The following is a 27,716-nucleotide window of genomic DNA, read 5'->3' as shown; positions in this document are numbered from 1 at the left end:
GTTAATGATAATTCATTTTAAAACTTAAAATGAAAATGATTTAATATGTATATATTGATAGTGTAATGATTTTTTACATTATTAGTAATTATTTATTATTAATTTATTAATTACTATTGACTCTCAAATAAAAGTAATATAAATTAATGGTAGATGATATGATGACAATATAAAAAACTTTACACTGTTTATACATAGATTTTAAATTAAAATAAGAATGGGTGGTCATATTACTACTATGACTTTATATGTGCTTTCCATATGCTTATATTCTTATAATGCTTCATAATTGACTTTATATTAGACATATCCCACTGGTGCGTGACATGTGGCATTAATAAATTCAATCCAAAACCCAGCAACTATGATTCCTATCTAGGAGAGTGGGAGGATCAGCCTTTTCCCTTTTATCATCTTTCTGTTTTTTAGGTTACGATTTAATTAATATGCAAATTTAACGACATCTCCCATTACATGAATAAATATTGAGAATAATATATCTGCATCATCGATATAAATATTATATACGGTCAATAAATTATTTATCATTCATTTATATTAACTTTTTGAGGAGTTAATAATAATAAAACATAAATAATGTACGATATAATGATAATATATCAAATTTATATACTTTCACTGCATATATTTGTTTAAATCACAATATTTTTTTTAAAATCACAGCACAATGTATATTCTTTGAAAAAATATTAAATAAGAAAAGTTTAGCAAGCCTAAATTGAAGGTACATCCATGTTCAACAACATAATCATAATAATTCATGGCAAAGATGCCAAAAGCATATATATATTTTATAAAAAGAAAGGTCATAGAGTTAATGCTATAGGAATATGCTTAGAAGATCCTCTAACTTATGCCCTCAACCCCACCAAAAGGAATTTTTTTTCTCTTTATACCTTCAGAAAACTAACCCTCCTTTGTTCTCTTTGAGCAATTAATCATTCACACATAGTATAGGTCAGCTATTTTTGGCTAGCTAGTTGTTCAATTTTCAGTTCCAAATGGAAATTTGTGTATGCAGCTGTGTGATTAAAGATGATGAAGATGATATAGAGCTCCTAATCAACCAATGATAACTTCAAGTCCATGGACTTGTTTGATCATTTGGGCAACTGAAGATCCTTTGGCAATGATACCCTCTAGGAACAGGACATGAGATTCATGATCCATGCTCTTATATGATGGTCACTTTATTTTCATAACAAAGAGTGGTGAAATATTTCCTCTATGTATGATTGTATGGAGCTCTAGGAAAAGGTAGTAATGGAGTTTTTTATGTTTGCCATGTTATTTTTATACACCCTTTTGCAATGCTGCCATAATTTTCCCTATAGCTCCTATGTTTTTTAGTCTTTTTTTTCTCCATAACTTAATGTTGATCTGTTCGATTTCAAAAGCTACCTGGAATATTAATGTGATTCATCAGTGTTACAAATATCATTATGTCTGCTTCCTCTTGTGCTTTAACGAGGTGTAGTATGGAACGAGTGTCATTTGATTTAGTTGTCATATGTACATTTTCTAATGTGATCTTTAAAGATATTATGCTTCCTAAGAAGTCTCCATTTTGAACTATTATGGGTTAATTGTATCGCTAAAATCATTACATGTGTTTTATTTAATTATTTTTTATAAAAAATATTTCAAAAATTAATCAAAACAATTAATAGGTGTGTACTCTTCCCTTGTTTGTTAGTGTATACTCTTTCTTTTATGTTTGGTAAAGGATTTGAGGTTATAACAATTTAAAATGTTGAGATTTTAATGTTGATAGCATTCAACAAAATCAAGAGGATTCAACATTTTTTGAGAGTGTGGGATATTTTATTAATCTGGAGGGAAAATTAGAATTCGACCTTAACTAACATTATCTATGTCTTGTTCTTTTATTTTTTGCCTTCCAATTCATATCTTCCAAAGTTGAGATGTGTTACTCCAATTAAAGGAAGATAATTGATGATGAACACATCATATTTTCTCTCTATCTTTATTCTTAAATTAAATATAAAATATATTTTGAAAATAAAATTTGATTTTTATCTCTAAAATTATTTTATAACAAATTGAGATGCAATAGACAATATAGAGCTACTGTTTTCCTTTCTTTTATGAGTTTATCATATAATTTAATCAAAATATCTGAAGATCAGAATAGTGGATGCCATCAATATTATGCTATCTTTCTATGAGTTTAGATGATAGTTATAATTGACATTATTTCAACTCTCTCAATGTTTATATAATAAAGTCACCACAATAAACTATTCTTAGTAACAAGAAAGTGGCAACTAATAATAATTAAAAAATATGAAGAAAAATGTACATTTTATAGTATTAATCATGATACTAAATAGATTCAAAATCCAAATTTGTTTTATTTTATGTGTAGATGTGATAAGTATAGGTTCTGCCTCTCCTTGAAATTGCAAAAAAAAGGAACATAGGTGATCGAGTTTATAAAAACTAGTCCAATATTTAAACAAATTCATTTTTCACGGTCTCATTTTTTGAATTTGTTTTCTCTTTCTTCTTTTGATCGATTTCAATTTGAACAATCCTATATATCTTGGAAGCTAAGAGGTTAGACATGACAATTGAAGTTATATGAATTATTCTAAAACACAAGTTTTTCAATGAGAACAATGGGTGATGAAAATTAAATTTCAAACTCCTCTATCTAAGCCCTCCATGGGAACTTCTTTGGTTAGTCAATTTGCATATAGTTATGAAATAATTAGGTGGTTTTTTTGGGTGCCAAAAATAAGTTTATATGGACATTTTAAAATGTTCAAAAGTTTGGAATTTTTAAAAGAGTAATGTTATATTCTCATGCTGAATCCTTTTATAAATCCTCTTAAGTTCAAGAAAGTGATATATGTCATTTGTACATCAATAAATAAAATATCACTTTACAACATACGCCACATTTCTAGTAGATAGTAAGATTTGTAAGAAGATATGTTATTTTTATTTTTAAAATGCATATTAAAACGACATATTTCCGTAGCAGTTATTACAATTCTTGAATAAATTGTTCATTAAATGTCTGTATCCTACATTTCTTTGTTAATTTTTAATAATTATATTGTTTAAAAATAAAAACATTAATTTTCTACTTTTCCATATTCTTATCTCTTACTTTTAAGCTATGTTTGGTTGAAAAAATAAAGTAATAGTGGATGAGGTATAAAATGGAAGAGAATATGAGCATACTAGTTTTTACTTTGTCCACTGTTTGGCCTAATGGGGTTTGGTAGGGGAGAGAATAGGGTGATAAAGTATGAGGGAAAGGGAGAAATTATGTTATATTATCAAGATGATTCATAATTCAACATCACCGAATAGAAAATACATTTTAGGATTTAATATGTATACATTAATAGTTGTAAATGTTTTTTATATTATCATTAAATCATCTACCATCCATTTTTTAATAATTATTGACTATTAAACAAAAATAATGTAAATCATTATTAATGAATAATATACTGACAATGTAAAAACTTTACACTAATAGTGCATAAAATTTTAACTTTACATTTCATACATAGGATAGACCAATATAATATTATCTCACCTACCTAGGTCATTAATCTCTAAACTGCAATAAAATAGGATAAACTATCTCATTTACCAAATAAGCACAAGTAAAAATTTGTAACTAAAGAGGCAGAAAATACTTTTATGTTTGCACCAGTGCAATAATTACAGTTTAATTTTGTATACATATTTTGCAATTGAAAATTTGGTTAAACATTTTCAAACAATATTTCTGATTTAATATTTTATAAATATTATATTAATTTTCTGAAAATGTAATTTTTTTTTATAAATATAAAGGGTTTTGAATTGTTGGGAAATTTCAAAACTACACTTGCATGGCAAACGTTTTGAGTGGAGATTCCAATTTTTTTACATTATTACAAGATATCCTTTCATTTTTAGGGTGCATGATTATCACTCCTAACAAATATTATTCTTAAAAATTGAATCTTTAATTTTTTTATCATCATTAACATCTAGTATGTTATTACATTTCTAGATGTAGACATTCCAATTTGAGAAAAGAGTAGAGGATCCCTATGGCCAACTCATTGATCCACACACGTGAAACGACCATCGCGACCGTTTATTTTAGTGTACCTCAAGGGATATTATTTCACGGACAAAACATCTCCACGTCATCGATCCGCACCAAACCCCATAAGCCAATAAGAACGCGAAGCCCCTTTGTATATATTAACCGCTTCCCATATCAATCCAACACAATACTCTTTCACTTCCAATCCCAATCCCAATCCCAATCCGAAAGAAACCCTAAAACATAATTTATCCCAGATTTCGTAATGGCACCCAAGGCAGAGAAGAAGCCAGCGGAGAAGAAGCCCGCAGAGGAGAAAAAATCCACCGTAGCTGAGAAGGCTCCCCCGGCGGAGAAGAAACCGAAGGCAGGGAAGAAGCTCCCAAAGGAAGGTGGCGCCGCCGTTGACAAGAAGAAGAAGAAGAGCAAGAAGAGCGTAGAAACATACAAGATCTACATATTCAAGGTGTTGAAGCAGGTTCACCCAGACATTGGTATAAGCTCTAAGGCAATGGGAATAATGAATAGTTTCATAAATGATATATTCGAGAAGCTAGCACAGGAATCTTCAAGATTGGCTCGTTACAACAAGAAACCTACAATAACTTCAAGGGAGATTCAAACAGCTGTGAGGCTTGTGTTGCCTGGTGAATTGGCTAAACATGCTGTCTCTGAAGGAACAAAAGCTGTTACAAAGTTTACAAGCTCTTAGATCTAAAATCCATTGTTTAGATTTCAGCTGTAAGTTTTAGTTTGGGGAAAAATATTTGTGAAATTGAGTGTTGCTATAATCCTTATGTGTATTGAAATGGTAGTGCTGGTGATAATTGATTCTATGATGTAATGAGAAAAGCCTCTTTGAAGGAACTGAATATATTCCCGAGATCTATTGGAGTTCAGTATTATCAGTGAGTACTGCGTTACCTTGTTATTATCTCTTTTGTTTGTGTAGAGCAAAGTTTAACTGGTAGATGGCAATTTGTTTTTATATAATGTTGGAATCTGGGTGTTTTTGTTAATTTTCCTCTTGCCATATTTAATCCATTACATTTATTTAAAAATCTGGTTATGTTTTTTCCTAGTCAAATAGGTATGTTAGGGACAAGATCATTCTATTCTATTATGTCACAGTTAGTTAATTTTTTTTGTTCAATATTCATAATTTTATAAATTTAAGTTCATTGTGATTGGCACAATTGGCCAGAGATGTATGTTAATTACAGTACATTTTTACTTTTAGTGTTTGCCGTTGATTCGGGACTTTTCATGGTAAATTTTGATCCAAACATATTTGACTCACTAAATCGTATTTTCGGTGATGTTTTGGAAAATAATTCATCGCATGAATTGACCGAAAGGAATATGTTGCTTTCCTGAGCTAGTTATGTATGTTCCGTTTTAAGAGTTGTGTTTTTGAGAAAAGAATGTAAAAAAAATGAAATATCCCACTGTTACATGTAATAATATAAACACTTATTTATTTATATATATATACTGTTAATATATTTACTTATTATTCATTCTTGTTATCAAATACATGGATTAATTATTTTATATTTAAGGTGGGGACTATTGTAACTTTTGACCAATTTAAAGCTTTAAAATTAATTTTTTTCATCACATGCGTTTTGTTTTGTTCTTCACAACTAGAAAGATCTCTGGTGAGCAAGTTTCAACGTGGATTAACTAGATTTAAACATTGCAATAATTATTCTAGATAATTTTGATTTTATTTGGTATAATTTTGATACTTTACTTTTATGTTCACTGAGAGAAATTGTTCTGTACACAAATTCTTAACGTTTTTTTCATTGTAACCAATTTAAGATAATTTGAAATTCTCAATATTTTATCTTTTATTAGTCACAGTATCATTGTGAATAAAGCCATATGAATATCATGTTAGTTATATTTGTTTAAAGAATAAAGTTGATGAAATAATTTTATTTGAAATAATTATGTATCAAACATATCATTAAATTAATGTGAATACAGTCATGAAAACAACATTTACCTAGTGGCAATACGGGTCAGCCTAGTCCGGCACGCCTTTGGCCCGTCAGAATATGGGCTGGCCCGGCCCGACCCTTCTTGTTAAAATGGCTCAAAATGTCAGTCCGACCCATATTTGGTATGGCTGGCAGGCCGGGGGTGGCCCGTTTTGTTTTTTTTCAAAACACACATTAGAGCTTTTAGACAAAAATAAATAATTCAAACAATTCATAAATATCTTTTAAAACAAAACATTACAAACAAAAAACACAATCTCATAATAACATATTGCATTAGTACAAAACTTGTAAATTCTAAACAATAAACTACCATAGTCTTAAACTTTTAGACTTCTAGTTCACAATAGAGTTTATAACCCCTAAGTTTTAAAAAGTGTATAGGAATCAAAACTACTATATTATAAATCAACCACAATAAAGTATATATATTACTCATTTTAATTTGAATTGGACTACATTAAAAATATAAATTGAAACCTAGTCGAATTCAATTAATTTTCCAAAAGGAATCAAAATCAGTAGTTCTGTTTGAGTTTCCAATTTTTCATTTCAATTAATTAAATGTTTAAATTTGATTCAAACACCCCTAATTTTGAGCGAAACTTCACTTTTATCTGATAACAAGTACAATAATTGGATAAGAGTGAAGATAATAGATAACTATATAATGAGATATTAAATGTTCACTTTACAAAAAGAAATAAAAATTATATGCTTAAGCATCTAAACGTAAGTTAAAATTGTAAAAGTTTAATCTTAATTGCAATGAGCAACATGATAGACAAATGAACTTTAATCTTAATGTTGGCCCGTCTAAAAAACAGCATTCCAAAACAGGTTCAATACGGGCTTTTGGGTTAAAACTCTCAGTCCGACCTTCTAAAAACACCTATCCGAACGGACTGGTCCGTCGGGTCAAGCCCATTTTGTCATCCCTACCTAGTATCACTTGTCAAGTAAATTTATTGTATAACTTTGGTAATAACCTAATGCAAACTTGCTTTTTATACATGTTGGTTGGTCCTGTGGAGGTTGGGTTGGAAGGCTAATATGATTATTGAATTTGAGATCACCTTAGAGTGTATCTATAAGATACTCTAACATTCAAGTGAATATATGTGGAGAGAATATAAGGATGCAACAAAATAAGTGAGAGTATTAAGTGTGACTTATAGAGGAATTGAGTATGATATATTCTATCTTAGATGTTGTAATCATGAGAAGTTATCCTATCGGATGTGTCTTAAACAGGCGTGTGCTGCTTTATTCTCGTCAAGCGGCCTTGACTTGCTCATACTATAGTTGGTACAATATTTTTATCTAGGGTGAGTCGTTTCGTCGCCTATCTAAACTATCATAGTTGTATGTTATGTTTTTCCTTGCCACTACAATATGGTAGGCTAATGTTTGGACAATGTGTCGAGCTCTACAACAACATTTACGTTATTTATGCGACATGATAGTCTTGTATCAGAGGTCCATCTTATTCAGACGATGTGATAATTCTATAACATATGTATGTCATTCTACAATGGGTAAGTAGGCCATATTTATTATTGTCATCCTTTCTTTAGTTAGGTCGGTTGTCGCAATGTGATCGACAATTGCATGAGTCAAAATTTTATTTGCCCCATATTTAATAGAGACCTTATGAGTTGACTGGAGACCAGTTTGGGAATCAAAATGGAATAATACACCACTCATGTATTTGTGTAAAATAATGGATATGAAGTTTTTTTTGTGCCTTGAAAAACTTCCTTCGTCATAATATCTAGGGGCATCTCTTATAATAATTTTAGTCTTATAGTACAAAGTTCTTTAGCTTCAAAATAAAAGCAAAAAAAGACTTTTGCTATTTAATCCAAACTCTTAAATCTAAGAGGTGGAATCATTAACAGAGTTAAATGTCAATATTGCTAATACAAAAATTTCATGAAATTAGTACTTTTAAAATGTACACCTTTTTCTTGTTACGGATGAAATTGTTACTATGTAAAGTAAATTTAAATGCCTTAAAAATATAGGCTACCACTAAATTAGTCTGATCAGTATTGTGAGTTTTTAAACATATTTGATACACTTTGAAAGACCAAATTGGTGAAATATGTAGATTAATGGCGCGTGCATAATAATTGAACCTCGAAAACAGTTGCGTAAAATAGAGCGCAATCAGCTTTTTTTCTTCTTCGTATATCCGCTAATTTCAAAACACCGTGAACGCTTCTGAAGCACGCTCTATTTTCTTCGATGCATATTATCTAACGGAAAAAGAGTATCCACGTCATCGATCCGCGCGAAACACAATCAACCAATAGATTTCGAGACCCCTTTTATATATAAATCCCTCGAAACAATTATCTTACACACCATTCTTTCGCTATTCTAATCCCAATCTGACAGAAACCCTAACATTTCATTTCTCTAAAATATCGTAATGGCACCCAAGGCAGAGAAGAAACCAGCGGAGAAGAAGTCCACAGAGGAGAACAAATCCACCGTTGCTGAGAAGGCTCCACCGGCGGAGAAGAAACCAAAGGCCGGGAAGAAGCTACCAAAGGAAGGTGGCGCCGCCGTTGACAAGAAGAAAAAGAAAAGCAAGAAGAGCGTGGAGACATACAAGATCTACATATTCAAGGTGTTGAAGCAGGTTCACCCAGACATTGGTATAAGCTCTAAGGCAATGGGAATAATGAATAGTTTCATAAATGATATATTCGAGAAGCTTGCTCAGGAATCTTCTAGATTGGCTCGTTACAACAAGAAACCTACAATAACTTCAAGGGAGATTCAAACTGCTGTTAGACTCGTATTGCCTGGTGAATTGGCCAAACATGCTGTCTCTGAAGGCACTAAGGCTGTCACCAAATTTACAAGCTCTTAGATTAGTTCTTTGTTCAGATTTCAATTACTTGTTTGGTATAGAACTTGTGAAATTGGATCCTATGCGGTAAAGAGAATAGCCAAATTAAATGAACTGAAGATATTTTAAACTTTTCTTTTTAACATTTTAGTTTAGTGTTGTCACTTCTTTATAATAATTTTACTTATTAGTTAACTTTTCCGATCGGCATTGTTTTTCTCCCTGTTAAAAGTGAAATTGTTCGGTCCATAACTTTTTAATTATTAATGCTTTTGAATAAGTCATGATTCAGGTGTAAACTTTTGAAGAATTGCCCAGTTATTTGACGAACTTTCATTTGTTCAAAGCACTCATAAGGCGTATTTCGTAATCTATGATCTTAACCGCGAAGTTAATCCTTTGAATTTTCACTTCTGTTAGTCACAAAATGATTTAGAAAGTAGTATGTTGTTTTTATGTTGATTTGTTTTTTGTGTGGTTATTTGTGATTGTTTTTTGACCAACCAAAATGATTGATGGACCAATAATTTGTTTGTTTTATTTGTGGTTTGAATATAATGAATGATTATCAATGGAAGCTCGAGAGGAGTTTTATGCATTTTTAGGAGATAATGGCTAAGTTTCGTATCTCAAACCAATCATATATTAACACGTGAATAAAATAAAATATTAAAAGTAAAAATTAATAAAATAGAGCATTCTGATTGGCTTGAAATTCAGTTTGGGACAGATATCTCCATATGTGGCTATGGTGACTGGTTGGGATAGGAAAGAATAAATGCTCATTTTTATCTTTCAATTTTTTTTTTGTATATATCAGTTTTGTTCATACAAAATTGAAAAATTTAAAATTATCTAAAAAATTATCAAAAATGAGTGCAAAGATGTGGTGATTTTTTAATTTTTTATTGAGTAGATACTTTAGTTAGCCTTTTAAATTTTTTACATGTACTAATTTCATCATTCTAAATTGAAAAACTCAAAAAGATTATAAAAATATCAAATATGAGTAGAATTGGTCATTGTCAACATTCATTATATTGACGATATTTGGGGACCACATCTGCTGTATCATAATAAGTCCGTGATTCGTTGAAAAAATTTATTTAAGTTAAAAAATTAATAATATAGTATTTTTCTGACTAATCATAACTATTGAGAAATGTTGTGGCCAAATTTTTATGACAACTATGAGTGGCTATTTTGATTTACATTCACGATATTTGATTATGGATGAAAATGAGTATGAGTACCCATACCAACAAGTATGTGTGAAATACTCATAGTGATTGGGTGCGAGTCTGTGTTTTTGGACCCGCTAGTAATTGAGACTCAAGATTTTAAGACTCGTTATTGAACAAGTCTGAGTCTAGTTAATGAGATATCATTACCTACGGGTACCCAAACCTCCCATTTCTTCCAATATATATAAATATTATATTACTCATAGCTCTAATGTTACATTATTAATACACAGTCCTACTATGATGTTAATGTATGATGTGATAATTATATTGATAAATATTGATGTTATGTTATTAAAAAGGTGGTCTTATATTGTTAAAATGCGAACTTACACTGCTAAACATTAGGATGGCAAAAAAAAAAATCAACTCATGGGTACCCACGATAATAGCTTATAAGTGTGAGCAGATTTTATGATACCGTCTGTGTGTACCCGCAAATTTATAAATTAATTTTTTATATATATATTATAGTTTTTTATTATTATTATTTTAGGATTATATATCATATACTTTATTATATTTCATAATAAATTACACTTATTTGACTAAGTTGATAAATTTATCATATTATTTATGTAATAATTATTTTTTGATATTAATTATTACGGTGTATATAAACATATAATTAAAATTAAAATTTGTTAGGTATACACAAATACAAGCTACCCGCATGTGTAGCTGCAAATATTGTGGGGTAGGAACGAGAATGCACTACCCACGCCTGCCCGATCTCGTTGCCATCCCTGCTAAACATTGATGATATATTGTTAATTCATATGAATATTATGTTGATTGATCAATTTGTAGCAAATAAATTTTCCATCATATTGTTGAAATGATAAATTTGTTTTTTATGTTTCTTTGAATAAAATAAGTTGTTTTAATAGTCAATTCTAGTGTTTAAAAATTAGTTTATGTTTTTTATTTTTTGATTACCTGAATAATATTTAACATTATAAAAAATAAACACATAAATTTATAAATTACTTACAATTATTTTTAATATTTTTTTTATTTTAGGATATTCAATAACATAGGTTGACACCCAATGAATATTCACATAGCCTGCTAGTGTAAGCTCTAAAAACATATATAAGTGACTCTTTTGGTAATAAATAAATTACTTATTTTTATATTTATCCGAAAAGAGAATTAGAGTGAAATTGAGATTTGCTTATGCGTGTATCTTACGCGATCTGCTCTTATTTTTCTTGTACAATTATACGCTCCTTCCATTTTTACGGATAAATAAGATCCACGTCATCGATCCGAGGGATACCTCATCAACCAATAAGAACGCGAAACGCCTCTTATATATCAACGCTTCCAAGCTAGTATCTATCACACAGCTCTTTCGCTATTCCAATCCCAAATCTGAAACAAAACCCTATTATTTCATTAACCTCAAATTCTCTAATTTCGTAATGGCACCAAAGGCAGAGAAGAAGCCAGCGGAGAAGAAGCCCGTGGAGGAAAAGAAATCCACCGTTGCTGAGAAATCATCACCGGCGGAGAAGAAACCAAAGGCTGGGAAGAAGCTCCCAAAGGAAGGTGGCGCCGCCGTTGACAAGAAGAAGAAGAAGAGCAAGAAGAGCGTAGAAACATACAAGATCTACATATTCAAGGTGTTGAAGCAGGTTCACCCAGACATTGGTATAAGCTCTAAGGCAATGGGAATAATGAATAGTTTCATAAATGATATATTCGAGAAGCTAGCACAGGAATCTTCAAGATTGGCTCGTTACAACAAGAAACCTACAATAACTTCAAGGGAGATTCAAACAGCTGTGAGGCTTGTGTTGCCTGGTGAATTGGCTAAACATGCTGTCTCTGAAGGAACAAAAGCTGTTACAAAGTTTACAAGCTCTTAGATCTAAAATCCTCTTTTTATTTTCTTTTTCCTTTCGTTAGGTTAAAAAAGAATTGTCAAGTCGGTTTTCTTGACCCCTTGTGTATGGAGATTGTTCGTTATAAGACTGTATGCTGTAACGAGTAGTATCTTTTTATGATTCCTGACTTATCCAATCTGGTACAATTACAATTTTATTCGCTGGCTGATTTTTCTTTGTGCTCCGTTTTATGTAGGACCTAATTCTTTGTTTAATTCTTATTTTTGCTTGTCTATTGCCCAGGAGTATGTAGCTACAATGTTTTTCTTCATGAAAACAAAATAATTTTCACTAACAAAATTTAAAGGAATCACTTAACTGTTTTCGCGACCTAATGTTTCATGCATGGTTCACAAATCATGGAATGGTGGTTTAAAGTAAACCTGCAAATATACAGGATCTGGAGGTAATGCATCTTGAATCTACTTATTTTGTCAGTTTATTTTTTGAACCTTTAGTTGGTTATTCAATTAACGTTTATAAGCCCACCCGTTTTGCCAAATTTGGTTCTTCTGCTTCCCACTAAATAAGTTTCAGAAAAATCAAAATTTGTTTACGTTTTTGTATTTCTTCGAGCAACTAACTATGTGAAAACAAATCTTGGAAGGAAGACTAATTTGACGGTTATAATATTTTCCCATGAAAATGATCTGTTTGTATTATTGTATTTGATATGCATGAGATGTAGTGTTGGACTTATAATATTACAGTACTTCCATCTAGCTTTATATTAACTTGTGTGTAAAAATATGCTTGTGACTTGTGAGGACTCACCCAACTTCTTCTATGATTAGACCGTCATGGCTCCCCGCAACCTATCCATTATCTGCGTTGATGCTCTGTGCTCTTTGGTTTAATGTGTCAAACATGGAATCCAACATTTTCTCAGCTGTGAGCAATACAAGGGAATATTTGGGTTCTTATGCAATGTAAGAGATTTACGACAATTAAATAGCTATCTTATGTTTGTGACAACAAAGTAGTTCCTCCCCAGAGTTCTCATCCATTACAAGTAGAGAATGCGCATCACATGCAAGGGATGAAGAAATATACTTCGTGTGTCTCAACTTGTAAGCAATGGTTTAATGGTTAAAGATATAGTTACCATGTTGACTAACTTATAGAAGAAACATCCTTATGTTATGAACTTCTGATATTATTTCTATGTGAATAATTAAATGAAAATGTGTGGTGAAAACACCTTATCATGCCTTATAAATTAAGGATGTGACTCTCACTCTACCCAACAGATAAGTGCATTATATTAATCACCAATATACTACTAAGTAATGAGTTAAGAGGGAGAAACCAACATTCTATGAATATAGGGAAGTCAACATCTAATGAAGAGTCTCGTCTATAAGCAAGACTACTTCTTCCTCATATCAAGTCTGTTAGAATGGTATGTTTTCTCTAACTTATCTTTATGGAAAACATGAAGTTTTAGATCTTGACATTAGAATGTTTATGATAGTTCATGCATGCATATAAAGTAATAAAAGTTTACACAACTTACATCTTTAAGGAATTATGTAATGTTTGGACTAGATGATGTAAAGGTTTAATAATTTAGAGGAAATTGAAGCGAATGGGGGCAATGATCATGAAGTAACAAGACTTGAGTAATATGTATGTAATATTAGCTGCATACAGGGTAGACAAGGAAGGGTGAAACGAATGATTTGTGACATGCACATTTGTACATGTGAACTATGAGAAACTTAATATTATGATTTCACATCAGGACTAAAAGGTATTTCTTAACTTGAAGTACAAGATGGAACAATGTTCTGATATCTCAAAGTTTATCGGCACCAATAAAAATATATCATCTAACTTAAAAAAAATTAAAAAAATATTTATTTTTATGTTATTACTTTATTATAATTGATGTGAGGCATTAGGACATCTAATCTTTATTCCATAAAATTACACTATGTTTGTATTGTCATAAAGATATATTTCAAAACGATAAGCTTGCAAGTAAGGAAAACATCTCATTTTTTTAATTTATTCCTTGAGCTGACCTCCACGTTGAGGTATTTTTGATAGCCAAATACGTTTCAACTTCCAATAACGTGCCACACATAAGATTCAAGCTTTTCCTAAACCATACTAATACGTATAACATGGAGCAATTAATTAATTAAACGTGCCTCAACTTCCTCCTATATCTCAGTATCTCACCAACTAAATTACAAGTAGTGCCCTGCCACTCAACAAGTATATTAAAAAGATAACCCCTCTCTTCATAACTTGTTCACTAGTCTTAACAATACCCCAATTAATCTCATGTCCCTCACTTCCATTCGTTCACTTTTCCGGCGAGTTGCATCAACACATGTCTCACCATTACTCTACGCCACTACCTGGACATTTCTCTTAATTGTTACGGCTGTTATGGCAACGTTGGCTCCGATGTTCGCCTTCAAGTTGGCGATTTCTCAACCTCCTTCATCTTTCTCGAATCCATGTTATCGTGGTGGTGACTGTATAAAGATTCCATTGGATTTTCCCAGAGAGATGGTGTACTTGCCTGAACAAGCGGTAAGGACCAGGTCCAACATTGATTTCTTCTTGCCAACGTTGTTTGCTGCTTTGGTTGTTGGTGCTTCAACTTGCTTCCTTCGTGCTGTGACGTCAAGGACTTAATTTAATTTGATACGTGTCCTAAATCAGTTAATTTAATTAATTTTTTTTAAATATTTATTATTATTGTTTCTGGGCAGGATACATTGGATCTTTATTCTACATTATGATGATAACTCATAGGCTATAATTAAAAGCAAAGTGTTATCATCAAGCTAATAAATGCTCATCTAGGTCTAAGCCCTTGTTTTCGAAGTTTCCTTTCACCAATGATAGATTATTCTGAATTTTAACGTTATGTAGCCATGCATAGTGAACAAATTACACATGGAATTAACAAGCCTGTTTCTAAACACATTATCTACATAAGTCAGGTATTCTTCCTCATAAATCCCACAAAACATATACTTAATTCTACAATTCATAAGATAGACAGGAGCAACCTCACGAAATAGAATCATATGTTTTCAAAAACTAACAATGCATGATCAATATCATGAAATAAAAAAATGGATAAGTTATGGAAGTACCGTTTGAAACACAGCTTTGGCTCGGTCATCCACTTACAAAGCTATATCCGCAAACAGCTCCTGCAACAAATCATGTTTATCACATCACAACCCTGTTCTGTTATGTTATGTTCAGAGAAGAAAGAGTTTCTTCTGGATCTCTTGAGAGAGGGAGTCAAAATAAGCGGAGCTTCGAGGTGTTATTGATTGAGATTGGGACATTTCGGAATCGGAATCTATCTGAGTTGGAAGAGAATAGGGGAATCTATAATGCTTGGAGATGAAGCAAAGAGCGTGAAACCCTAAAGCCATAATCTCAATCTGATCATACCTTCGACAATTTCTCGGATCTTCCGAAGCTGTAACGTAACTGATTAAATTGAAATGAAGTCAGCATAAAAGATTGAATGTTCAATTATGAAATGGAAACAGAGAGAGATTTTACTAGAGTTTGGTGTTTGTCTCTTAACCTAACACAATTGTTTCCTTTTATCTGTATCTCATGTTCCTTGACGCATGCATTTGGAGTGAATAATGGTTATTTATTTATTTTAAGACAGGAATTAAAACAATGAACGAGTAGAGTAGAAGTGTGTCAAGGAATGAAAAGGGTGACGCATTGCGGTGTTTCAGAATTCGGGTTTTAGTTTTAGATGAGTTTGGATAAAGCAACAAGCTGATCTTGAGTCCAAGTGATGATAATGCTCAATGTGAGTTCACTAGTAACACTTTTTTCTTCATTTTTTAAACTAGGACTTATTTCTGAAATCATTCGACTTAAATTGAACCTTGGTAGGACACTAGGACGTAGACATACTAGAAATGAAAAGCCGGGAACAGGTCAACACTCAACAGTGTGTTTGATGTGTTCATTGCTTGATATATGAGGAATATTGCTGTCCTGGAGTTGCTTTTAGGGTAAAGATATGTTTAAAACTTAGCTCTCCAAATGTCTGCAATAAAATGTGATTTCATACAGGGAACAATTTTTGCGTAGAAAAATGTGTTTAACAAAAAAGGATGGACTTGAACAAAAAATTCAACTCAATTATATATGGTTCCAACGGCAAAATTTGAAGAGCAATGCTACAATCTTTAGTAAAACATAGAACAAATACCACACTGATACAAGGGAAGCCAAATTTCTGGCACCGCAACTTCCCCAGTATCATAATTATGGAAACGAAAATATGAAAACAGACACACTTATATCCCACTTATTATTATTATCTATTTTGACATGAACAAAAGGAAGAAACAGTTAATTCTTTTTGTCAACCCCAAGCCTCAAACGGAAATCCTCTTCCATGAGAGGAAGCCCATCACGCAACTTGACCTGTGGTTCCCAGTCAAGCAATGCCTTTGCTTTAGTTATGTCTGGTTTTCTCTGTCGTGGATCATCAGGAGTGTTCTCCACTATCTTTATCTCAACATCTGGGTTAATAAGCTGCGAAAATAACCACAAAGTTTAGATTAGAACCATTTTCCAATAACTTTAGGTGAATGCTATTGAAATGAAGATGATAAAAGGTTAACACTGACCTCCTTCACAGTCTCAGCAAGTTCAAGCATTGTAAATTCACCTGAAAATGAATGGACAGAAAGGATAACAAAAAGTAAACATATTTTCACTATTAATGAGGGCTTCATTAAGTTCTTTATCCTTGGTATGATCAATTTTGGAATTAGCCCGTAAACTATGCAGCCATGCTTCCTGGGCAAGTCCTACTCATACTCGTTGCTATTATAATATTATAATATAGTTTACACGAGTACAAATATGATGCGCAATGCACGATGCTGACGTCGACAAACATCTGCCAGGTCAGTTAAGACTTGACTGATGGAAGCAGATGGCAAGATTTATGGACCATTTCCAAAATTGGTCCTATTTAGAAGGATGAAAAACTTACTTAATTTATTTAGTAAAAATACTCAAAGACAGGTCTTGATATTGAAATCTAACCTGGGTTTCCAAGATTGATTGGTCCAGTGTCTGAGCCACCCATTAGACGGATAAGGCCATCAACCTAAGAGTTTTCGCAATAAAAACAATCCGATTATCAATACTAATTCAATAAAAAACAAAGATACAAATACAACTGAGATAGATACCAGGTCGGAGACATAGCAGAAACTGCGAGTTTGTGTTCCAGGAGATTGCACCGTCAAGGATTCACCACTGAAGCACAAAAACAATTATGTGAGAAATGATGAAAACAGCATCAATTTAGAAACAGGGAGAAGACAGGGGAAGAAGCCACAGCTAGTGAACAGAATCACGGTATCAAAACAGTTCAATCAATATAGCATGCTTATTGCAGCATTCAAAAGCCTTAATGCAACCATAGACAGTATATGCCAGAAATAAGATTGCAGCATAGATACTATATAGCAGAAAAATGAAAAGGTGTAATGAGTAATTACCGAAGTGCTTGAGCAATGAAGTTGCTGACAACACGACCATCATCAATATTCATGCGCGGTCCATATGTGTTGAAGATTCTCGCAATGCGAATTTCTATATTGGAACAATATAAACAACTACAAGTCAGTTAAATTCAAAGAAAAATGTATACCAGCTGTACCTTAAAAAAGGTCAGTTAATTATGTGGAAAGGAAGACAAGAACCTAATCCGTGCTGCCTATGATAATCAAACATCAAAGTCTCAGCCACACGTTTCCCTTCATCATAGCAGCTACGAACACCTGTTATGGACATATATAGTTAAGTGCTTACACTACACCTTCATAAATATTGTATAAAAGAAATTCTACATCTTCACTAAGCTGGAACTGTAAACATAATAATAGATAAATAAGCCCAATAGATGGTTTGACACTGAGATAAAAGCATATACCAATCGGGTTAACATTGCCCCAATAGCTTTCAGGTTGGGGATGGACAAGAGGGTCCCCATATACCTCTGAAGTTGATGTAAGCAAAATCCTGTCAATAAAGTAAGTTTAATAACCAAGACAACTGGTGGTAGAATCTGAAATTATAATTTTTTCTAAAGACAATTTGCCAACCTTGCTCCAACTCGCTTAGCAAGCCCAAGCATGTTCAGTGTGCCAATCACATTTGTCTTTATGGTCTGAAATTATTATTTTCGTACAGGTTAGATAGTCTCTCAAGGTTCATCAGAAAGAAAGAACTTTCAACCAATGAACACAGTATAAGTAGATATAAATATACAACAGATTTCAGAATGTGAACACATTACACATGCACGAGATTTGATATATCTTTTTTTTTATGAATATTCAGCAACAAATGTCAGTGACAATGCAAGCAATAGCGATTGATTTTTTTCAACAGTTGAAATTAAAATGTTTACATTCCAGACTAAAGATAAATGGTGAACGGCAATAAGACTAAGAACTATACCTTCACGGGATTATATTTGTAGAAAATAGGGGAAGCGGGGCATGCAAGATGGTAGATTTGATCAACCTCAATCAACAAAGGCTCAGTGACATCTACAAAGGGATCAAAATGATAATGAGTATCAGTGGGACTGATTTACAGTCAACAGATATTTAAAGGCAATGCTGAACATAACATGCTAGGCGACCCCCCATAGTGAGATTAAAGTTTGATTGTTGTTGTTGCTGAACATAAATGCTAAATACACACTACAGCACCATTTTTAGTGTTTCTAGACAACTGCATCATACAGCCAGATAATCAGAATAGTGGTTGATTAACAAAGGACATATATATCAATGACTTCAATTTTTGGTGTAACAAATCTAAAATTTCAGTCTTTTAAGTTAACAGAAATTATTTTATAATCTAGACATAAGCGTTCAGACTTCAAAGTATTACCAAATGTGATCCCCTACTAAAAATAAAAATTCCAGTATATAACACGCACACCAGTTTCAACGGAGATTGGTGAATAGTAATTAGAAAACGAAGACACAAATATACCATGACGGATAAGCTCAAATCTTGGATGACCGATCCATTTTTTGAGGTTGTCCTTTGACCCAGTGAAGTAGTTGTCAGCAACAATGACCTAATTAAAGATGTAAATGACTAAATGTTGTAATAGTCTTATATTTATCAAATCATAATTATATATCACATATAGGAAGACATCAAGTTATATAACCAGAAAAGAATCAGAGAAAGAACTAATAAACACAATATCTATGAAATAATATGCAATAAAGATAACTAGCTCACCTCATTTTTTTCATTTTCCATCAACCTGTCGACTAGGTGAGAACCAATGAATCCAGCTCCCCCAGTAACCAAGATTCTCATGTTGGACTGTTGTCAAGAAAAAAGAAATGTTAATGAAACAAAGCACAAAAAAATAATATAAGAATGATAATGTTTGTAAACTGAGTGACTCTGACAAAAGCCCCATACACAATCACATGACAAATTTCAATCAAGGATGTAAGGTGCACATAAGCTCACATAAGTTAACAGACTTCTCAACAACAGGTATGCAAGAGAATAGATAAATAGTAACTTTTAAAATTTAACTGTACAGTATACCAAAAAATAAAGGGATAACTTCCGACCACTGTTTTTTATCACTCCCCTTGTCTTATAAGATTCTTGGTATAAAACATTAGGCTCATAGTCATATTTTTAGGAGTAAGCTCTATATGGATCAACTTGTAGAGTTCTAGATGGAGTGAGCTATATGGATCGAAGACATTATAATGCTCTATCATAAAAAATGGATATTATTTTGTGGTGCTAAAAACAAAATTGTAACCAATTATAACTTATTCATTACATTTATTATGATCACCATTCAACAAATGGATAAAATAAATATCCAAATCTTACAAAATAACTATAAAAAAATCATATCATATTATGAGATAATGCACTTGACCCAAAAAACCCTTTACATCAACAACAAAAATCTACCTGATCAGGGAAAATGACAAGGAAAAAACCGAGCTAACATTGAACTTTTACATCACATGATCCAGATAACAAATGAGAACAACAATGTGACAAGAAAATTACTAATAAAAATATAAATAAAAGAGGCGACAATTCACCTGGAAGAATTTGGAAAAACGCAAAGGAGATGGCAAAGGAGGTTGCTTTGATGATGCGTGATCTCCATTAGAAGAATTGGATGCCATTGCAAAAACTTCTGAAATTCAATTCCTGCACCAAATTCAGAAAGTCCGAATTACTTTCACCCTTAATGAGTCTTGCATAAGATCAGAAAAATTAGACGGGTTATCAATATAATAATCAGTGATTACACTTCAGATCTATCAAATTACAGGATCAATTGCGAAGATACAGAATATGACAACTGCAATAGATAGCAGAAAAAGAAAGAGAAAGGGAGCTTCGGAAAAAGAAACCAACCCTAATCACTCTTCTGATACAAACACTCCATGCTCACAATACGTTTAAATAGACCAGAAAAATATTTAGATCAAAATATTAAAAAGTTTATCCACCAAACTCTGAATCGTGGGGACAAAAAATAAGAAACTTCACAAATTATTAAGAATATAGAATGAACAGAATGATGAAAAGAGATTAAGATATGGAAGACTTGAAACTTACGGAAAGCGAAGGCGTGATGAAAGCGACTAACCAACCAGAGTGATTGAAATCACACACCAAACTAACAATAATGATGATATCACAAAATAAGGTGCACTGGTTTTTTTTACATCATCTTAATAATTATTATATGAATGATATAACAGCTAAAAAAATTAGATCAACAATGCATACAAAATTTAAACTATAGTGTATTATACTCAAATAATATTCTTACCATACTCAGCAAAGTAAAATAAAAATTGCATTAATTACCTGAGCGAAGTGAGTTGACAGAATATATTAATATGGATAAATAGTTGAGTCAGGAATAAAGATTTTAGAGATTTTGGATTGGAAGGAGAGTATAAAAATAAATTTAAATATAATTCATGAGGAAATGCTTTCCCTTAAGCAAAAACCCGGGTTCGAGTCTTGTGGATGGAAAAATGTTCGTTGGGAGAGTTAGCCTCACATACCTGTGAATGTTCCCGAGTCGGATAGGATTGCCTCCATTGCGAATATACCCGTAGGAAACCAAATACAGACAGTGATGAGAGATCTCATCGGCGTGGAATAGACTATGCGAGTATGCTGGTGCTGCATGTACAGACACTGTCGATTTGAGGATGACACGTGTCTTGCAAGACCCACTTCTTAAAATGTTGAGTTTGAGCTGGAGTTGAAATATCATCTTCTCAAACACATTTCTAAGTATCGGTGATTTTTTTTATTTTTGTTTCATTTTAATTTTAATTGGTTCATAACAAACTTCAATACATACTGAGTATAGTAGATTCTTCTGAGTTTTTTTATATTTTTATTTCTAGAATTATTGTCAAATTTTTATACTCTGACTTTAATCTTTGTTATCAAAATAAAATTATTTTAACTGATTAAAAAATTATTACTTAATTGACTGGGAAATAAATTAGATGAATATGCATTTATTATTAATAAATTTAATAATAAAAGTACACTACCTACTTCACATATTTAATGATAGTGACGTGTATTCAAATTTTTTTTGCTATAATGTATCTCCTTTTGAATTATTTCTTTTATATTGTATTTATTAATATCATTAAAATACCCAAGGAGTATCACAACAAAATTATATTACTGAGGTTGAATATTCAATTCATGTGAAAGACACTTGTTGGTAGAGATAATCATAACCCCAAATAAGATTAAATGTAATATGACCAGTGATAGTACTAAAAAAGTATTAGTGAGGACAAATATCATCATATTGGTCATATTCTCATGCATATACTTACAACTCATGATTTTTTAAAGAATTTCATATTGTATACTTTTTTATTTCTTTAAGATGATATATATTCAATTTATTGTTATTTTATAGTTAAATTTAGTGATTGAAGTTCTATTTCACTTATAACATAGATTATTATATAACCTATGAAATTATGATATATATTTATATTATTATTTTACTATAACTAAAATTAGTATATGTGAAACATGTATACAGATATAATATAATTATTAGTATTATATAAGCCTATTTAAAAGAGATATGCTAGTATACTTAATTTTTTTATAGCAAAATATAATTTAAATAAATTTATAAGTTACGTTAGACTTTTATTAGTTTAGATTCAATAGACTAAATACACGATACAACATATTTTAAGGCAATGTTGACCCAACTCACTGGTAGGTGAAAACATTGAGCAATTACATAAAAGTGAATTAAGTTAAGAACAATTAAATACATAATTAATTAATATTTATAAGTTGTGTTTCATTTTATCTAGCATGTGGCTCTCATAAAACAAATGGTGTAAGGATCAACACCATTTGGTTGTACCATTCTTTTCATTATGGTGTTACCAAATGTGATCTCAAAGGATAGAGATGACTTTTTTCCATGGGTTAATATACACTAGTAAGGTCACGTTGTATTATTATATAATGGGTTATGATCTTCGGCGCAAGAATTAAAAATTTATTTCTATAATTATAAGTAATTTTACTAAAATAAAAAAATACAAAATATTAGTTAGGCCCAACATGTGCGTGAAGTTTACGTTAGAGGCCCAACATGTGCGTGAACTTTACGTTGAGCTTGTAACTATAAAAAGCTACTAACTAAGCCATTTATAACATAAACGCAAACAACGTTGATAGTTGAAACCATTTGTCATCAACGTTGAACTCTGAGAGAATAGGGAAAATCTTTAAGATCTTCCGATTCTCACATCTTTCTCTTTCCTCTATGTTGTAAATATGATGAATCTGATTCTAAGTTCTTTTTTTGCTTTCTGGGTTTTCTCTATTCTCTGTTTAGTGGTTAGTATCAAAGAAAATATGAAAAAGGTGAAAGCTTTAGACTTGAATTTATAAGATGAAAATTGGGTTTGGAATCAAATCATATAAGCCTATGTTCTTCCTCGAAAATTTGACGATGGTAGAGTAGTTTGGTTTTCCTTTTTGTCTTCATTGTGTTTTATTAAGCATTTTGAGAAACTCATTTGATGTTCTTTATATCCTTATGTTAGTGCCAAGTACTCTGATGATTACTTAATTTCCTTTTTTTATTATTCTTCTCTTATTGTGGCTTTTGCGGAGCTAAAAAGAATCTTGAACCATTCTGGAGAAGAAAACTAAGACAAGAATGAGAATCCTATTAGTTTTTATTGAATAAATGAGCATCTCTATCTCTTCTCTTTATTGATTTTCAACATTTTGAAATTCGTTGTTCTTGATTTGACGAAAATGCCATTTCTTGAAAACCCCAAAAATGTTTTGGAGACAATTTCTTGGGTTAAACTATTTTGTTGGAAAATGATATTCTGCAAAGTGGTATGTATGGTATAATCTGAATGTTGCTCTTATCGGGTACACTATATGGGCTACAGATCTCGTTCTTGATTATTAATCAAGAATTGCTCGATCTTGATTAATTGAAACTATGGTGAAAACTGAATATTGGCAAGACAAGAAAGATTCTTTGTTCATTATGTGAAATTAGATTGTGCCTTTGGCCCTATTTTCCTTTATGAATCCGTATGAGAGCCTTGTCGCCTCAATGAATTTTAAATACAAATGAGACCCTAGTGGTCTAAATGAATTTTAAATTCGGATGAGACCCTAGTTGCCTTGATGAATTTTAAATCCGAAGAAGACCCTAGTTGCCTTAATGAATTTTAAATCCGAATAAGACCCTAGTTGCCTTGTTGAATTCTAAATTCGGATGAGACCCTAGTTGCTTGGACGACCCTAAATGAAATTCCACAAGGAATTCTTTTTTCAAATCGCTAATGGAGATACTTGAACCTCTTGAGCCTATACAGTACTAATGCAACTGTATTGAGTTCATAGTAATAATTTTGGATTCGATGGTATGCATTGTGGGTTTGTGATCCACAATGGAAGGAATTGAAGTCAGTGGAGGGAATTGAAGTACTGTTATATTAAAACTTCACTTGATTTTTCTTTGTATATGACTATGTTTTTCAAGTCATCTTTGATTACTAGTTAGACTTTGCATTCATCTGTTAGTTATATTATTAACTTCAAATGTATAGTTTTCAAAGCATTACTCTTTTCTATGCTTACATCTTATTTATTGTCTGGACCAAATAGTCTTATGTGAACTTACATTTTAATTTTCCATGGATAGTTCTTAGTGATTGATAAATTTCTACTGAATTGTTTGCCTTCTTAAGTTGGAGTTGCCTTCTGTTGGTGGCAATCAATCTAATTATGTTTTGACAAATAGCAAAAGGTTGCAATTGTGATTGGTGGCTTGAAGTTGAGGAAAAACTCCTTGTATAAAGAGGTGTCTTGTGTTTGGTTGCACAATTGTGGGAGAATTTCTCACCTTTTAACTTATACACATATAGCTTTGCTTGCATTTTTGATCCGTTCTATTGTTTGGTTACTGTCAGATGTGAAATATGTGGTAAATTATGACTTCCCGGGATCACTTGAGGACTATGTTCTTCGCATTGGACAGTAGGTAAAACTTGTATCTATGAAAATCTTTAAGGAAAGTGAAGGAAATCAATAATAGACAGTTGAGCAGCTTACTATATTTGTCTGATAGTGCTGCTGAGGAAACACGAGCAAGGAATAGAAAAAGAAAATCCTTGAGGAAAGTGAAGGAAAGTTATGGAGTGAATCAGATGATAAAAGCTTAATAACAATCGTTAATTCTCTTAGTGTCTCCTGTTATATACAGGTTGGGTAATAACATAGAGCTCCCTAATATAAGTGATGTTGTCACCAATTTTGGGGATTGACTTTTGCTGAAGTAGTTCAAGGAATGTGATCTTTGAGACAAAACAGTGCCAAAACAGTTCTAATAGGAAATGTTGAAAACTCGATTGATATTACAAATAATAGTACTTGAAATTCTTGAAGGACCATTACAGGTGCCCTTGTTAGTTATCAACAACATGAATCTCTAAAAGGTAGCCATAGCTTCCAAGGATCAAAGAAATTGATGCAATTAAAGATTGGCAACCTAGAGGTGTGCAATCATTGCGTAGTTCTTGTTTATCATTCTATCTTTAACATATTAACCCTAGACAATACATTGTTTTATTTTTATCCTTTAGGATATGGTGAGTCCACCATACTTTATGTTTTTTCAGGACTTACATAACACTTACCAATTTGTAACAATGTGTCCTTAAACCTTAATACTCCAGAGGTTTGGCCAAACACACATGCAAAACGTAGCAAAAAGCCTGTTAGTGTGCAACTGTTAGAGTTTGTGCTTTTAGATGATCATTATGAGATTCACTATAAATTTAAGTGCCATTTTTTGGAAAGATTTTTTTTTTTTACAAAATTGCTTAGAGAATATTGGAAATATTAGACTAGTCTTCTGGAAACATCTTAATATGGGGATAACATGCCCTTAATTAAGTCTAGCTAGTAGTCCCTTGCAATTCATCAATTTGTTGGATCCTTTACATGTATTGAATTCAGGCCTCTGTAGTTAATTCAAAGCCTCTATTATGAAGGTGGACAGAAGAATATAACAGGTTTTGTGCTTACCACAATGATGCCATTAGTTAGTATCTCTGGAATATGTTTTTTAATTTGCATTGGTATGGTTGGAATATGCTCAAAGGTGAAAGTGTTGGGTGATAGTTCTATAAGGTAGGTAAACTACATTTGTTGGAATAGGTGATTAAGAGCAAAACCAAGCAGAAAGAAGGAAGCTCATACACAGTATATTTGCCACTGACCCGTTAGACGTCATTTTGGTGGGTAATGTTGCAGAAGAGCCTTATGAATTGAAGGGTAAAGTCTAGGCATCTAACTTGCTTGTTATGCTACCAAAACTTCAGTGTTAGTTGTCTTGTAGTTGATTAAATCTGACTTACTGCATGCGGGAATCATGCATATCAGTATAGTCGTCCAGTTTTAAAACTAAGGATTACCCAGCGAAGGGAATACAACATTATATTTCAAGCCAACTCTTGCACATTTAGTATCTTATAACAAATGGTAATCGACTCTTCTACTTGGAATTCTATTGTCATTTGACTTGAATAAAATGTGTCACCTGGAATATATTCAAGCCGTCTCTTTGTTATTAATTTGCCTTATTAATGGCTTCTTCCCCATTGTTTTTCTTTTTATTTATTTGACTTATTAGCGGGCAACTTTGAATTGAAACTCCCATGCAGAAGCAACTATTTGCATTGGCTGACATTTTATGTTGGTGAAAGAATATGTAAGTATGTTTATATAATAGATATTTGTTTTTGATCAATTCTTTGCTCAATGATGGCGGTGCTTAGATTTTGTTGAACTTTTATTCGCCTGGTTGTGGAGGTGCAGGTATATAGGGAATGGCGATTTGCATCGCAAAAGTACTGTGAAAAGAATGGAAGGTACAATGAGAAGTTTGGAGAAATTGGTACCTTATCTTTTGCTAAAAAATCTCTCCATGGTTTAAGATAGTGGAGATGCTATACTTCATCTTTTGAGGCTATACAATACTAAATGCAACTGTGGTGAGTTCTTTAATCTTAATAATGTAGAAGTGGATGGTATGCATTGTGGGTATGTGATCCAAACCATGGAATCTAAAACCTGGTTGGTATGTTTGCGTTATGGTACCTTTTATTCAGGATGGGCATGCTGGAGCCTGGGCTTATACAATCCTAAATACGACCATTATGAGTTATTTTTACTTAATGTAAATGTGGATATTGTGCTTTGTGCCTTTTATCGAGCCTTTGATATCCCTAAAACCAATGGCTGTGTGATTTCTGTTTTCACAATTTAAATATTAGTTGGAATGTTTGAAGTTAGATAGATGACCCTAAATGTATGAATTCTCTTTATTCATAATTTAAAATCAGCACATTTTGTTTGAGCCAATATGGCCATGCAACTGTGACATGGCTCAAGTGAGGGGATTATAAAGATTAACATAATGAACTCATGTCTCTGTTGCTAAGGAAAACTCTGAGAGATTGAAACACTGCAAGGATTTAGAAATCAAACCTTGTTCTTGATTTTTTTTTGAGAATTCAATCAAACACAGAATGACAAACTAAAACTTCTTAGTTTCTAATATCTTATAGTTTTAGAGTGCTTTCTATACTTGCTGTATTCTGCAATGATCTCACCCCCAAGCAAAAATAGGTGCAAAAGATTGCTTTGGTTTTCATCAGCAATTGTTACTGAGTATGCCCATTAGGATAAGAGATTTGTTTTTCTGCACTGCTTTAATTTGCACAAGTATTTTTATAAGGTGGAATAGCGCATGGGCTTCAAGTATCCCTCCAGTTCGTTTTGAAGTATTTTTTGTTTTTATCTTCTTTTTGGTGGGTTCTTTAGTGCTTTTCATGTTAGTCAAGGAGATTAGTTCTAATAGAATTTAGGTATTATTTTTTCAAGCCAAATTTTTGGGCATGTTTGACAGAAATAATGGTAATATGTGATCACATATCTAGTCATGTTAGTGCCAGA

At 32.0% G+C, this 27,716-nt stretch overlaps 4 protein-coding genes and 2 long non-coding RNA genes across 7 annotated transcripts; 5 read left to right on the top strand and 1 right to left on the bottom strand.

Annotated features, from left to right (window-relative positions):
• Positions 4,294-4,987, top strand: LOC109352208 (probable histone H2B.1). Its single transcript, XM_019594083.1, has one exon. The coding sequence runs from the start codon at positions 4,368-4,370 to the stop codon at positions 4,812-4,814; it is 447 nt and encodes a 148-aa protein (XP_019449628.1). The 5' UTR covers positions 4,294-4,367; the 3' UTR covers positions 4,815-4,987.
• LOC109351600 (probable histone H2B.1) lies at positions 8,495-8,997 on the top strand. The gene has a single exon (XM_019593101.1). The coding sequence runs from the start codon at positions 8,549-8,551 to the stop codon at positions 8,993-8,995; it is 447 nt and encodes a 148-aa protein (XP_019448646.1). The 5' UTR covers positions 8,495-8,548; the 3' UTR covers positions 8,996-8,997.
• Positions 11,559-12,230, top strand: LOC109351601 (probable histone H2B.1). Its single transcript, XM_019593102.1, has one exon. It carries the CDS (start codon positions 11,646-11,648, stop codon positions 12,090-12,092), a length of 447 nt encoding a protein of 148 aa, XP_019448647.1. The 5' UTR covers positions 11,559-11,645; the 3' UTR covers positions 12,093-12,230.
• LOC109351605 lies at positions 12,961-25,712 on the top strand. The gene is made up of 3 exons (XR_002108246.1): positions 12,961-12,970; positions 13,774-13,778; positions 24,668-25,712. It is a non-coding gene; the product is annotated as an uncharacterized LOC109351605 (long non-coding RNA).
• LOC109351599 (UDP-glucuronic acid decarboxylase 6) lies at positions 16,232-20,900 on the bottom strand. 2 transcript variants are annotated; one of them, XM_019593098.1, is made up of 13 exons: positions 20,772-20,900; positions 20,246-20,357; positions 19,404-19,490; positions 19,146-19,233; positions 18,600-18,691; positions 18,242-18,306; positions 18,070-18,158; positions 17,840-17,917; positions 17,636-17,729; positions 17,324-17,390; positions 17,175-17,238; positions 16,751-16,791; positions 16,232-16,655 (listed from the first exon to the last, which is right to left on the bottom strand). In XM_019593098.1, exons 2-13 carry the CDS (start codon positions 20,330-20,332, stop codon positions 16,470-16,472), a joined length of 1,038 nt encoding a protein of 345 aa, XP_019448643.1. In that variant the 5' UTR covers positions 20,333-20,357; positions 20,772-20,900; the 3' UTR covers positions 16,232-16,469. The 2 variants fall into 2 exon arrangements, with proteins under 2 accessions (XP_019448643.1, XP_019448644.1); XM_019593099.1 differs by lacking the exon at positions 20,772-20,900 and adding an exon at positions 20,568-20,703.
• LOC109351603 lies at positions 25,803-26,590 on the top strand. Its single transcript, XR_002108244.1, has 2 exons — positions 25,803-26,033; positions 26,423-26,590. It is a non-coding gene; the product is annotated as an uncharacterized LOC109351603 (long non-coding RNA).

The sequence above is a fragment of the Lupinus angustifolius genome, chromosome LG07, assembly GCF_001865875.1.
Source record: "Lupinus angustifolius cultivar Tanjil chromosome LG07, LupAngTanjil_v1.0, whole genome shotgun sequence".
NCBI lineage: Eukaryota > Viridiplantae > Streptophyta > Magnoliopsida > Fabales > Fabaceae > Lupinus > Lupinus angustifolius.
The sequence above is the reverse complement of the archived record's forward strand: the minus strand, read 5'-3'. Positions and strand labels throughout refer to the sequence as shown.